The following is a 14,099-nucleotide window of genomic DNA, read 5'->3' on the forward strand; positions in this document are numbered from 1 at the left end:
ACTAGGTTTTCATCTTTCCATATTTGCACTGTATTTTGTGTTTGGCACATTTGCGTTTTAAAGGTAAAACAGTAAACTCTGATTTTCTTATGTGTTCCAGAATGGATTGTCTCCATTGCACATGGCCACGCAAGGGGATCACTTGAACTGCGTCCAGCTTCTCCTCCAGCATAACGTGCCCGTGGACGACGTCACCAATGACTACCTGACTGCCCTGCACGTGGCTGCCCACTGTGGCCATTACAAAGTCGCCAAGGTTCTCCTGGACAAGAAAGCGAACCCCAATGCCAAAGCCCTGGTGAGTGGCTCAGCCAACAGCTCCAGCCTGTGTTGTCTTGCTGATAACGTGCGACCTTCCGCATGAGAAGGGTTACTTTAAGGAGGTAAAAATAGAAGGTCTAGTTAAAAAAGTGTACGTCCTATCGACTTTTTCAAATAGCCTTTAAAGAAACAACCTATTTCTGATGTGAACAAGGCTGATGGGGCTAAATCATTAACCTCTTTGTGGTCACACTGGTGAGTCTCTCACTCATAAATAAGACCCAAAGACGGTGGAAGTATAAAAAAGACTGAGGTGATCACTTCTCTTACTGAGGGTAAACTTATAATTGTGTGAAATAGAATTTTTTTTCTGAGATCTAAAAACATGAGGCAAAGTGGTCAAAAAACTTTTGCTTACACATCAGCGGTCTAGGAATTTGTCAGCTGAAATTTTTTGTTATGTTTACAGGTAAGCTAACATATAGCCTGTCATCTCCTTTTCCTGCTGATAAAAATGAAAATTTGGGTCTGATGTGTAGTCTTAACTCCCAAAGTGATCTGTTATTTTAACCCCTACCTGTATTATTGTTTGATTTTCTTGACAAGATGGTGTTTTTGTCTTTGGAAAAATAAATCATCCCAATTTGGTAAGCTGTTTAAATTTAGTTCACAATAAGCACCCATGTTTAGGGGGAAAAAATCAGTCACCAGATGTTAGGGAAAACATGTGAGTTGACTAGCAATTTTGAGGTAAAGGCTGCCATCTGATCAACTGATTTAGGAAGGATCGCTGTTCCTTTCCAACTGGTTTTGTCTTCCTGTCTGAAGGGATCCCCAGTGCCTCTGCTGCTCTGGGGGCAGGAACCATGAGGACTAAGGACCACCCTGACCCCAGCCTGTCGTCATCACTCTAAAAGCTTCTACCACAGCGGCATTTCAAGGGCTGTTGACCTGCCCAGTCTATCAAACATATCTTTGAATTCTGAGAAGGGAGGAAAAGAAATTAGCAATCATGACTCACTTTTCCATACAAGAAAAAAAAAAAAAAAACAGCCTTAAAACAGGGTGTGGGCATTCACTCTCATTTTCCTCTGACTGAAGATTTCACAACATGTGGAGGTTGTAGCCAGTCATGCTGGGATGGACTATGGCCAGGTAAACGGTCTCAGAATGGCTACAGAACCATCTGTGGTGACTTTGACGTAAGCTTTTATGGTGGACCCTGCTACTTTATAGTTCTCTATGGCGACTGAAAAACGCTCCATGGTCTCAATTATCAGGCAGTACGATTTGGAAGGTAATTTGTTAAAAAGCAGACTCCTTTATTAGATTAAATATTAAACCATATGATCCAAGTCACGTTGGATTGTTTCCTGCTTCCCTGGAGTAAGCACCTATTTGAACCTTAAAACTGGAAGGGATGAAAACGTTCTAGAACCGGTCTTGTAGTTGTCCTAAAATGCAGCAGAGAATGCTAAATGGCACTGGCAAAGTTTTGGCTGTGAGGACAAATGTTTGGGCCCAGCTGTTTTTAGTCTGTATTTGAAATGAGATGGAGGAGGGAGGAACATATTATTTGGAAGAGTGAATTCCAAAATAAAATAATCTAAAAAAAATGCATGACCACTTCGCCTCAGCTACCAAGAGGCTGTGACAAAAATTCACTTCCTATTCATGATCACCAGAGTACTGTGGATTTCTAGGAGCAGCTAGACTACCTACGCTTCCAGAAAAGAATCTCCATTCTGTTTAACCCCTCCTTGTTTCATCTACTTCCAAATCCTTACAGAACACCATTTTGCAAACATTTGACCACACTCAGAGGAATTGGATTTCAATGGAATGCAGTCATGTACTTCTGTGTCTTTGTCCCTTTCAGAATGGCTTTACTCCTCTTCATATTGCCTGCAAGAAGAATCGAATTAAAGTAATGGAACTCCTCCTGAAACACGGTGCATCCATCCAAGCCGTAACCGAGGTGAGGGGAGTAGGATTTCTAGGGTTGTCCAGGTCACAAGGGTAGACCTTCGCAGCTGGAGTCCAGAGCTATCCTCAACGAACAGCTCAAGTTTTGCTGTGTGTGTGATTGCCACTGATTACTTTCTGAACCCTTCATCCAAGGGGCGGCAAGTCCAGAGGAGAACAGACAGGCATGTGGGGGGATGAGTGCAAACACATCATCCAAAACACACGCTTCATGCTCAGGGGTGAGTGGCACCATCACTGAAAGAGTAATTTACATGAAATCCTATAATGCAGTGCTTCTGGGGGGGGGGGCGATTTTGCCTCCCGTCCAGGGGGCATCTCACAATGTCTGGAGGTATTTTCAGTTGTGACAGCCAGATGGTGCTACTTGTGTCCAGTGTCTAGAGGCCAGATGCTACTAAATATTTTATAGCATATAGGCCAGCCTTCTACGACAAAGAATTATCTGGTGCAAAATGTCACATGTGCCAAGGTTGAGAAACTCTGTATATCACCACCTCTGGGTGTTTGTAAACTGAACATTTCTCTTTTCAAAATTCAGAATTAATGAAACACAGAGTTGCTGAAGTTAATAAAGGACTAGCTCTAGGTTTCTTTTGTACAAATTGACATGGAACTCAGAGGAACGTTCCACCAGGACCAATGCTGAGCCTGCAATACAGCAAACGAAGCTTGGCATCCAGCCTTCCAGACTCTCCATCCCTACCCCATGCCCAGCACTCTGGTCTCCATAGATGCCAGCCGCGGCACTTCCCCAAACTGGACACTCTCTCATTCACTTCCCTATCTCTGCGCCCTCCATGGGTCACCCCCTCTTTGCTCGGCTATTCCTCCACACCCTCCAGGTCGGGGTCGGGGGCCACCTTCTCCAGGAAGTCCTTCACCTCCTGTCCTGGTAGGAGCTCCTCCTCAGGGCACCATTTCCTGTGCCTGTTTACATCAAAGCACTTATGACCTAGCCGCTCACCTGCCCCCAGGAAGTCCAGGCTCCATTAGCGCAGGCTGAGTCCTACTGGTCTGTACATGCCGGCAGCACAGGGTAGGTCGCTGAGTAAAGGTTCGTTGAATGCACCAATAAAGACTGTAGTGTTGGAAGCAAATATAAAATTTGAATCTGGCCTAATGACTGTTGCTTTGCCTCAGTTTCTTACCTGCAGATGAAGTATTTGCCTTGATTTGTAACACAATTTTAAAATTATTAAATGGCTGAAAATACGAATACTGATTTGCTCTTTCATCACTCTTGTGGCTTTATTATGGCACCTGTGATTTTATTTTATTTTTTTTTTAATATTTTATTTATTTATTTATTTGACGGAGAGAGAGAGACAGCCAGCGAGAGCGGGAACACAAGCAGGAGGTATGGGGGAGGAAGAAGCAGGCTCTCAGCAGAGGAGCCTGATGTGGGGCTCGATCCCAGGACTCTGGGATCACGCCCTGAGCCAAAGGCAGACACTTAACGACTGAGCCACCCAGGCGCCCCGGCACCTGTGATTTTAAAAAGCTTATTCTCAGTGCACACCAACTGTTTTTAAAGGTCAGAATGGGCTCTGGAATAAAATTTTTTTGACTGATGTTTGAATAAATATCCAGAGATGTCAGCCACTGAGAAGGGGCTGCTGCCAGCCTGAACTCCCTCAGAGCTTTCAAAAGGCGGGGCAGACCAAGATGAGGGTTTGGCCCTGCATGTGTTCTAACGACTCCCCCTGCTGATGGAAAAAAGTGCCGAGTGACAGCACAGTTCTTTTCCCCAGTTTCCTCAGTTCCCACTGTTTAAAGGCGGGGCAACCAGAGTTCTTTCTCTCCTGCCTTTTCCCTCACTTTTATTAGGCAGAATTCCTTTCACATATTTTTTTTGACATTTCTCAAATTTCTGTTGAGATTGGTATCTCCTTCTCACTCTCTTAAAAAAAATTAGCTTTTTCTAGCCATATTAAATATTTTTACCAAATGATGATGTTCGTGTTGCAAGTGGAATGAAATTCTAAAAAATTACAAATGGCATCATTTCACATAAAAAGCAGAAGTGTTACGGGCGTGTGTTTGTGTGTGTGGGATTTGATGCAAACATAACATTTAAAGTCTAGTCTAATGACCATTGTATTATTTGCCTTAATCATGTCACCTTAATTTATAATATTCATAAAATCAAAAAATGAAATGATTAAAGCTATTAATGCTGATTTGCCCATTTATTAGAAGGTTGGCATTCAGTACCGTGCTCTTTCGTGTATAATATAATCAGCTGATTCTTAGTGCATGGGAATCATTTTTAAAGGCCAAAATAGGATCTGAAATAAAAGTCAACTTTTTGCTAATATGTATGTGACCACATGCACACACATCCACCCCGCCCCCCACATAGTTATATGGATATAGAAGGTTTGGTAGCAAAGGGAAAAAAACTTCAAGTCATTTTTCTCTAATTTTTTCTCATTGCTCTTTATAAAATATATGAAATCTTTCTTCCTTAGTGGGTATGACATAGGTCTTTCATAATCACTGAGCCTGTAGAAGGAAATAATGATCATGTCCTAATACGTTTATCTTACGGAGTCTGTGCCCATCATAGGCAATGTCCTGATGTCTTCTGATCTGATCACTCAAGTGGTTATGTTAAGGTGGGTGGGTGGATGGAGGGCAGACAGGGAGGCAGGCAGACAAACCCTTTTTATGGTGAGATCACAGACCAACATTTCCTTCTTTTCTTCCTAGTCGGGCCTTACCCCAATCCATGTTGCTGCCTTCATGGGGCATGTAAATATCGTATCACAACTCATGCATCATGGAGCCTCGCCAAATACCACCAATGTGGTAAGTATCTCTTCAAGAAAGAAGGTCCAATTATGAGTATTTAAGACACTGTGTAAATAAGATTGCTCTTATTTACTTGTTTTTTATTACAATTAATTACTATTTACTGTGACTGCTTTAAAGGACAGAATTTGAGAATACCTGTGGCTTCCTTTACTTCAAAGGCAAGATCCATTCAATTGCTAGCTGGTTACAGATTGTTAGGACTCACGCGTTATGTGCATTAACCTTATAGATACGTTACTATTGGATATTATGTTCTAAAAAATAGCTTTTGTGGAGGGAGAGAATTTTTTTTTTTTTTTTTTTTTACAGTAGAAGCATTTAGGAAGTGTTTCATGTTGAGGCACTTCAAATTATCATTGTAATTTCAAGTAAATTCAGAGTAATTTTTCTCTTTAGTGTGCTTGACCATGTTATAGCAAACCCATGGTTATAGCACATCCACGTTCATAGATTATTGGATGATACTGTTTTTCCACACTGATCATTGCTCTGCAGAACCATGAGACTCATTTCAGAGTAAGTATCAGAGAAGTGATTTCTCACCCTAGATCTACACGTGGCATTTGACTTTATTTTACTGAACTTTAAGTTTGAAATAATAGTGTTATTAGCATAACAGACCACAAGCCTCAGAACCCTAGTTGGACTCATGAGCACCAAAGCAGTAAAAATCGAATAAACCACACTGTGGCACAGAAAGGGCCAGCCCTAAGGTCCTGCACACTCCCCCTGAGGGTGGGCCTCCGGTAAGGCGCTCTGTCTTCTGGCCCCCAAATCAGCACATCCACCAGATAGCAACAGACCAGCGTCTCAGCTGACAAGTAATCTTTTCTGTTACTAATGCCAGAGAGAGAACATTTCCCTTCATCAAGAGAGCCCGGGATAATATGGCAAACTCTATCCCCAATGCCTTTCCTGTAAACACAGTAACAAGTTACATGTGAAATGTGTCTTTGTATATCCTGCCAGGGAGGTGGATATCCTGTAAAGCAAGGCTTGACTTATAAAAGGAATTTGTAGGTGGGTATCAGTGGTGTGAGAGAATATATTTGATTTCTATGACTATTTGTTTCTGTCTATCCATGGTTTTTGTATTTTCATTTTTTATTAAATAAATGAATAAAGAATCTGAATTCAATTCTCTTTGGTGAAAGTGGGGGAATGGTCAGGGTGGAGGAGTCCAATGACAAAGAAAATGGCCCCGTGGGATAATGTCCAACGACTAGGACACTGGTATGCTGAGATAAAGCAGAGAATGCAAGCCAACCGCTCCCAGCCCAGTCTGGCCCTCAGGGGTGCCTGTGTTGCCCTTGCAGATTTGGGTGTTTGTTTTGTTCTGCGTGCAATTCTGATTTTGTGGTCCAGGCTTAAGAAGTATACACAAATATCCAAACTGCCACTGCTTTTGAAAAACAGGAAGGCGTGGCCTTTGCCAGGGCAGGCACCCTGCACAGCTACCCAAGCCATCTGCATGTCAGACAGCAGCGGCCCCCCTTGGGCGAGGTGTGGGGCTCTCTTGTGGAGCACTCCCCAGCTGCCCTCCTTCACTCATTTCCTCTCCTCCTTGGCTGTGGTGAGCATTCACCTCTCAAGCCCTGAGGAGGCCACACGGAGCAACACTTCTGTTCCTGCCAGAGCCTGGGCTGCCCAGTGTTTCACCAGTCCTTCCATCATGAATCAGGTGGATGTGAACTTCTTGAGTATTTAATTGCCCATCTTTCCTCATTTTCAATAAGGAAGTGCTCGGGATTGTTTTTTACCTTAAAAAAAAAAAAAAGCCCTCCATCATAAGCTTTATGCAAATAAAATATGAAACCCTTCTTGAGAGCTGCAGCTAATTACCTTTGGCTCCTGTTCCCCAGAGAGGAGAAACAGCACTGCACATGGCGGCTCGGTCTGGCCAAGCCGAAGTCGTGAGGTACCTGGTGCAAGACGGAGCTCAGGTAGAAGCTAAAGCCAAGGTACGTGCAGCACATGAAAGCGTGTGCGTGGAGGGAAACCCTCGAGTTTATCACAACCTTGAAACACATGCATGCTCTCTTCCGGGAATACTTTTATAAAGTAATGACGAAAGTCTCTGTCCATGTGATATTGTAAAAAAGATCCCAACACATTTGTCCATTCAGTTATTTTACAAAATTAAACGGAGCAAGAACTTTGTGCCAGAAAGAACTCTGTGTCCTTGGCATATTGTTAGGCCCTAGCAGATTTGGAACCAAACGGAGACTTGGTCCAGAGTTCTTCACACTCCGCAGAGAAGGGCTTAGGCTCAAAGCTTCTAGAGCAAGCACAATTCGGAGGCATGATTGAACTCTTTTGGTGACTTCTGTGTCACTTGTCACCGTCGTAAAAGGAAAAGGGAAGTTTTTCCTTGTTCTTCACAAGCTGTGAAGCCATAAACCCTGAGACTCGAATCGGAATGGCTTCAGGGATTGGCTTTTACATAGGAGAACGTCAGGGTTGAGTTTGAGTGCTTCATTGTCTGCCTGGTATTTAACTTCCAGAAGAAACCCACTTACCTATCACTATTGAGATGAGTAGTTGGTCTGGTTATCAACATGGCAATTCAGGTCAGGAATTATAAATACATAAATGCCTTAACCGCTTAATTTAACTTTCATATGTAAACGTACATTTATTTATTTGCATGGTCTGAAGTTTCTAGTTTCAGCTTAAGTAGAGAGAAAACCAAGACATGTATGAAGCAGTTTGTATACAGAATATTTCTAGACTTTTATAATATTCCCCCAATCTATTTAGCCGTCTCACCCATATCTAATTTGACCACAGTTGTTTTCTATAACTTCTACCAATGCTCTCCAAAGCTTTCAACTTAGTATTCCTAGGGAAAAATGAAGCCTTCCCTTTCGTACTCATATTTTCCCTGCTAACATATTGTGTGATTGTATAAAGTAATTCGTGTAAATATAGCACAAAGTAGTAAAGTAACTAGTACAAACATACTAGTGTGGGAACAAAACACCTAGATCTTTGTAAGCACGAAGCCTGCAGATGAGCACAAAGGTTGTGACATTCTGAGCAGAGACACACGCTTTGAGTGTCCAGTGTACTGTGGTGCCAATGGGTGGATTTCACAGAGGATCTCGAGACCTTTTCTGGAAAGGGCCTGAGAGTAAATATTTTAGGCTTTGCCGGATGCACCATCTCTGTCACAGCTGCTCAGCTCTGACGTTCTGGAGCAAAAGGCAGCCATAGGCAATACTACATAAGCAGATGGGCGTGTCTGTGTTCCAAATAAAACTTTATTTACAAACATAGGCGGCAACTGGATTTGGCCCCTGGATTGTAGTTTTCTCACCCCTGATCTAAAGAGATGGGTTCAATCCGCTTAATCAGTAAAGTGCAATGGATAAGAAAGGCTGTACTTTACCATGGATTACAGGAAACCTCACATTTTCTGAGTGTTGTTGGTTCCATATCAAGCATCGTGTCTAAGGAGTGGTTTCCCCCACAAACTGAAATGGAGGACAGAACTTACAGTGATTATTTCATTGAGAAGGCAGTAGGTATCATGATGAGGAGCCTGACCTCCTCAGCCAGATCGCCTGGGTTTGAATCTTGACGCGCCACTTCCTAGCTTTGTAATGTTGGGCAAGTTAATTAACATCTCTGTGGCACATTTCTTTTACTGGTTTCTTCATATAGAAACTGAGAATACTGATAGTTGCTAGTGATAAGATTGGTGTGATGATGAGTGAATGAACGTAGGTGGAGTACTTAGCCCAGAGCCTGGGACATGTAGGTGCTCAGCAAACATGCGGTGGTGGTGGTGGTGGTAGGAAGAGAGTTATGGGAGATCTTTCTGTGGCAATTATCTTTTTCTGGTTTCAGTATTCTTCCTGTGGCTCCCCCAATTCCTCTTATACTTCCTACATAGACTCTTGCTTTGACCTTGACTCTCATCCTACTTCCCCTTTCAGATCCATCTCCTGTGCTCCAGCCTCTTCTCTCTAGCTTCCCTACAGGAAGTACCTACCTGAACTTTTTCCCATTCAAGTGTGGGATTTCCCTTTGGATGGTCACCACAGGGCATCGTTGGGCAAACTAGGAAAAGATGCCTCTCCCCCTTGGGGATAAGACCCTAAGGATGCAAGATCTAGTGCCTCATGCCTGGGGGTGAATTGTAATAATGGGCCCTTCTCCTCGAGGCAGATCCAGCCCATGCCAGGATGTACCATTTGACAAGCAAAGGGTGGGCTGGTTTTCAGCCCTCTTGGGTGGGAGCCCTTGTGCAGGTCTACCTGTACAACCCTATGCTCCCCACCCGCCCCCTGTGCTTTTGACTATGACAAGGTGACACCAATAAAGTAATTCATTCCATATGAGGGCCTAATAGCTGGAGAAGGTATAATACCCTTCTCAGTTATTCGAGTTTCACTAGGATTCATTCCCTTAGCTCCCAAAGAAGGAACCATTGGAGGTTAGAATTCCGGTAAAGTATGGCAAGTGGCAGTGGGGATAATTTATAGACAGAAGTGCCTTTCACACTTTTCATACTAATAGGTTCCTTGAAGGGCATTTAAGGGGCTTATATCCACCATCTCCACCTTTCTGAACGTTAAAGAAAAAGATAAATGAGCTGGTTTTTAGCTTTGAATCAAAGAAGTGAAGGTAGCCTCTGATCCCAAGCAAAGTTCGCTGAATGTTTCCCAGTGTCACCGCTGTTTGCTCAGCTCATCAGCCTGGTATTGCTCCCTTGCCGTTTAGGACGACCAAACCCCACTGCACATTTCTGCCCGCCTGGGGAAGGCAGACATAGTACAACAGCTGTTGCAGCAAGGAGCATCTCCAAATGCAGCCACGACTTCTGGGTACACCCCACTCCACCTGTCGGCCCGAGAGGGACATGAAGATGTAGCCGCGTTCCTTTTGGATCATGGCGCCTCTCTATCTATAACAACAAAGGTATGAAAGTGAGTCCTGCAATCCCACTGCGTCCCCCCAAATCCATCCTCCTTACAACTGAGACCAAGTATACAAACCACGTACAAATCAGGAGGTGGATTTTTCTTGGGTTACTTTTGTTTGTTGTTATTCTTTTGTTGCTCTTGTCTTGTACGATGAATGGTCTGATTTTTTAAATCTCAGCTCCGATGTCTTAGAGCAATAACCCTCCCACTCAGTTGCTCTGCGGGTGTAGGTTGCAAAATCTAGAGCTCACTTTGTGGTGATGCTCTGTAAACCTAGCAAGTGTGGTAGATGAATCGGCCTGTGGCATGTCTTAGAAAGCTAGAAATGGGTGTTTCGCTCTCATATATGGATGCAGAGAAGTGTCATCAATACCCAAGACGATTACAGTAATTGGAAGTACTTAGAAAACTGTTTGAATAAATGATGACTGCCTCCAGCTCTCCCCCTTGTGATTCTTCAGGCTCTTTGGTAGAGTTGAGACGCAGAGCTCCTGGATCTCATTTCATATGTGGAACAGAGTAATGGGTGATAAGGTTTCCAGTGCCCTAGCCCTTCCACCATGCCGGCTGCCCACTGGCTCTAGTCGGCTTTCGTCTCATGAGGTCAAATGTGCTGGTGTCTCTCCAGTCACTGACTCATGCTGGGGACCCTCATCACAGTGCATGCTGATTGACTGGTGCATCCCCAGATCCTTCTGGGAGTGGGTGGCAAGCGAGAGCAGCTCCTCAACTCTCAGTACCCAACTCTTGCAGATGTATGGGGCTGGAACCATGTGTTCTTATTCAGTTCACCTGTGGTGGCCAAGATGAGAGAATCTCTGACTCCTGCTCCTGAGGACTGGAGCATACCTAAAGATAACGTGTATACACGCAGAAATTGGAGAAGGTGATGCAGAAGGCTCCAGTCTGGTGATGTGAGATCATAGGAGGTCCAGACTTGTCCTGGATTTTCCCAAACCCGCCAAATCCAAATTGGGCCTGGGACCCAGGAACCTATTCTTCCCAAAATGTGAAACCCTAAAATAGCTCTAGAATAAACCCCAGATCCAGCTCTCCACCACCGTCCTGGTCAGATGCCTGAGAAGTCCCAGAGTTGGCATGGTACGGCTCCGTTCACAGAGACAGAAGGATGAACTGTCCTGCTCCTTCTTGTTGGTAAGGGGACTCGGGCTGTCATCTTCCTGTGTTCATCCTTCAGCACAGGCTTAACTGTGCTTCATCGTTAGAATAATTCATCGGTTCCAGGAAGGCAACGCCTTTGTGTCATTTCTGTTGTTCATTATTTCTATGTTTGTTTTTTCAGAAAGGATTTACTCCCCTTCATGTGGCAGCAAAATATGGGAAACTGGAAGTAGCCAATCTCCTGCTACAGAAAAGTGCCTCTCCAGACGCAGCTGGCAAGGTACGGAGCCGACCGCCCCATAATGGGCCGCATCCATGGTAACCCAACAAGCCTTTGCTCCTTCACCAAGAGCCCCCCAGATTATGACTAGTCCAGAGTTAAGTCTCATAGGATGAAGATACCTTTGGACCTAGGAGGTGAATGCTGGGGTCCAAGCGCTGTGGAATCTGGAATGTAAATTGCACTCTGCGTTGCACCCAAACTAATCCCACGTCCTCAATCTAGGCCTCTGGTGTTAAGACACTTTTGACACTGGTTGTTCTTTCTGCACGTGTTTTCAGAGCGGGCTAACTCCACTGCATGTAGCTGCACATTACGATAATCAGAAAGTGGCCCTCCTGCTTTTGGACCAAGGAGCCTCACCTCACGCGGCCGCAAAGGTACCTGGGATTGGCCCACCTGGGGAGGCTGGCGGGCAGCATCCGCCGGTTTTTGTCTGTCCGTCCCCTTTGCTGCTCCCGTGGCACCGTCCACCTTAGACACCCCTGAAAAGTCAAGGAAAGGGAAGCGCCTCGGGAAGTGCCTTCAGCTATTCGGTCAATAATGGGGTAGATACTTAATAAATACTCAGTTGCCAATTGATTTTCCTTAAAAATCCGGGACTTCCTGGGACCTGTGGAGGAAAAGAAGTAGAGGTACTTACTGTTCAGCCAGATGAGAAACCTAAGCACAGCCTGAGGGAGTACGAAAGTCTGAGTTGTCATAGCTATAAAATATGCCTTCTATTTTCCTGGCCATAAAACATTGCCTTCAAGTTGTTTATTTCTGTTTAGTGAAATAGGTTGGGAGGTTTTATTTATGTGCTTTTATTATTCCTAAGGGGAATCTTTAGTCCTATTGTTAGAGCATTTTTGGCCAGCAGGCAGCCTCTCAGAAAAGAGATACGTGGGGTATATGGCTTCCTAATTACCCGGACGTGCTGATTTGAGAGGCAAATCACAAAGAGGAGGTGACCGAAGAGAGGTTAAGAGAGTGCTGTCGGTTTGATAAGCTCTCTGCCCTTGCGCGGGAGACTGTGATCCGAGGAAACTGACTGGTAGGATACACACCACAACTTCATGCTGTCCAGTGCTTTCACTAAACGCTATTGTTGGAGAAACTTTTAGCATTTTTTAAAACTTTTTTTTTTACTCTCCCATTTGGGGGCAGCTCTAGTGCTCTCCTTTAACGTTGTTTGCATCAAATCTGTTGTAATCAAATCTGAAGGGGCTGCTCTAGATTGCTTTGGAGACTTTAAGAGAAAAAGTTTTCAGATACCTTTTTTTAGGGAGTAGGTTCGCGTTGACAAGTATTTGTCCTCAGAACCTCTTTACCTATATGTCTTAATTATCTCCCGCCCCATCGTCTCCGGAATTGTATCCAGTGAGATCTGTAATTTAGAATCATACCCCTAAATTTGCTTTTCATCTAAATGTGGCTTTCCCCCCATAGTTTCTGATCCTGACATTTTTTTCCATCATAAAGACACGCCTTGACTTTTGATAAAGCTTTATCTTTTAAAATAAAAATGATTAGCAGCATTATTCCCAAGAGCCAAAAGGTAGAAGCTACCAAATTATCCATCGAAGAATGAATGGATAAATAAAATGTGGTATAGACATACACTGGAGTATTATTCAGCTTTAAGAAGGAAGGAAGTTCTGGCACAGGCGACAACGTGAATGAACCTCAAAGACACCATGCTGAGTGAAATATACCAGCCACACAGTAGGACAAATATTGTATGATTTCAGTCATGGAGAGACAAAGGAGAATGCTGGTTGCCAGGGGCCAAAGGGAAGAAGAAATGGGGAGTTGGTGTTTAATGGATAGGGTTTCACTTTGAAGATGGATGGTGGTAATGGTTGCAAACAATGTGAAATATACTTAATGCCATTGACTGTGCACTTAAAAATAGTGACAATGGTAAGTTTTATTAAATGAATATTTTATCACAATTTAAAAATTGAAAAAAATTACCACGTAATTTAATGATTGTCTATTTCATTTCAGTATATTTTAATATCCTTTTGAGCCTGGGCCACTTTTATTATATTATAATAACCCCCGGTTCTTGGTAGGCGACCAGTATGTAATTAATAAGCAAACAATTCATTCCTCACATGAGAGTAATAACTTTGACACCACTTGTGCCAAGCGGTTTAGGATCGACGAGATCCATAAAGCAGTAAATGAAGCAGAATGAGTGCCGTCCACCCTCCCGTCCATCCATCCATTCTGTCTTTCAGTCCGCGAATAACCCTGAAGTAGGTCGGTAGTTGGTATATTTGCAGTTGGTTTCCTGCTTGTATTTGTCAAACAAGACTCCATGTTTCCATGTCTGCATTTAACAAAGAGTTGAAAAGAGTTATCACAGCCCTTGAGCCTTAGGCGTAGCCTTTCCAGCCAATCGAAAACAGGCTTTTGTAGGGAGCTGTTAATTCTTGCTGCCAGAGCACACTGCTCCCTAGCCTCGGTAATCCACCTCTGGGGCTTCTTCTGGACTTTGACCCTGAGCAAAGCCTGTGCCATCAGTTAGGGAATGGCTTCATGTCCTGGAAGAGACCTGTCACAGTTGTTCAAACCGATGCGGCTCTATTTTTCTCATGTTATAAACAGTCTGGAGGTAAGCAGTTGTTAGTGTTGGTTCAGTGTTTCCACCGTGTTAAGGAAAGTTCCATGTGATTTTTTTTTTTTTCTTTCCTTTGAGGGATTGTTAT

At 43.7% G+C, this 14,099-nt stretch overlaps 1 protein-coding gene across 1 annotated transcript in view; it reads left to right on the forward strand.

The window, feature by feature from the left end:
* ANK3 (ankyrin 3) overlaps window positions 1-14,099 on the forward strand; it is a 329,444-nt gene that overhangs the window by 172,758 nt on the left and 142,587 nt on the right. The window contains exons 10-16 of the mRNA XM_040624672.1: window positions 101-298; window positions 2,141-2,239; window positions 4,963-5,061; window positions 6,930-7,028; window positions 9,796-9,993; window positions 11,302-11,400; window positions 11,682-11,780. Coding sequence (XP_040480606.1) covers window positions 101-298; window positions 2,141-2,239; window positions 4,963-5,061; window positions 6,930-7,028; window positions 9,796-9,993; window positions 11,302-11,400; window positions 11,682-11,780 — 891 coding nt within the window. The remainder of the gene's footprint in view (window positions 1-100; window positions 299-2,140; window positions 2,240-4,962; window positions 5,062-6,929; window positions 7,029-9,795; window positions 9,994-11,301; window positions 11,401-11,681; window positions 11,781-14,099) is intronic.

Source organism: Ursus maritimus, unplaced genomic scaffold, assembly GCF_017311325.1.
Source record: "Ursus maritimus isolate PB19 unplaced genomic scaffold, ASM1731132v1 scaffold_7, whole genome shotgun sequence".
NCBI lineage: Eukaryota > Metazoa > Chordata > Mammalia > Carnivora > Ursidae > Ursus > Ursus maritimus.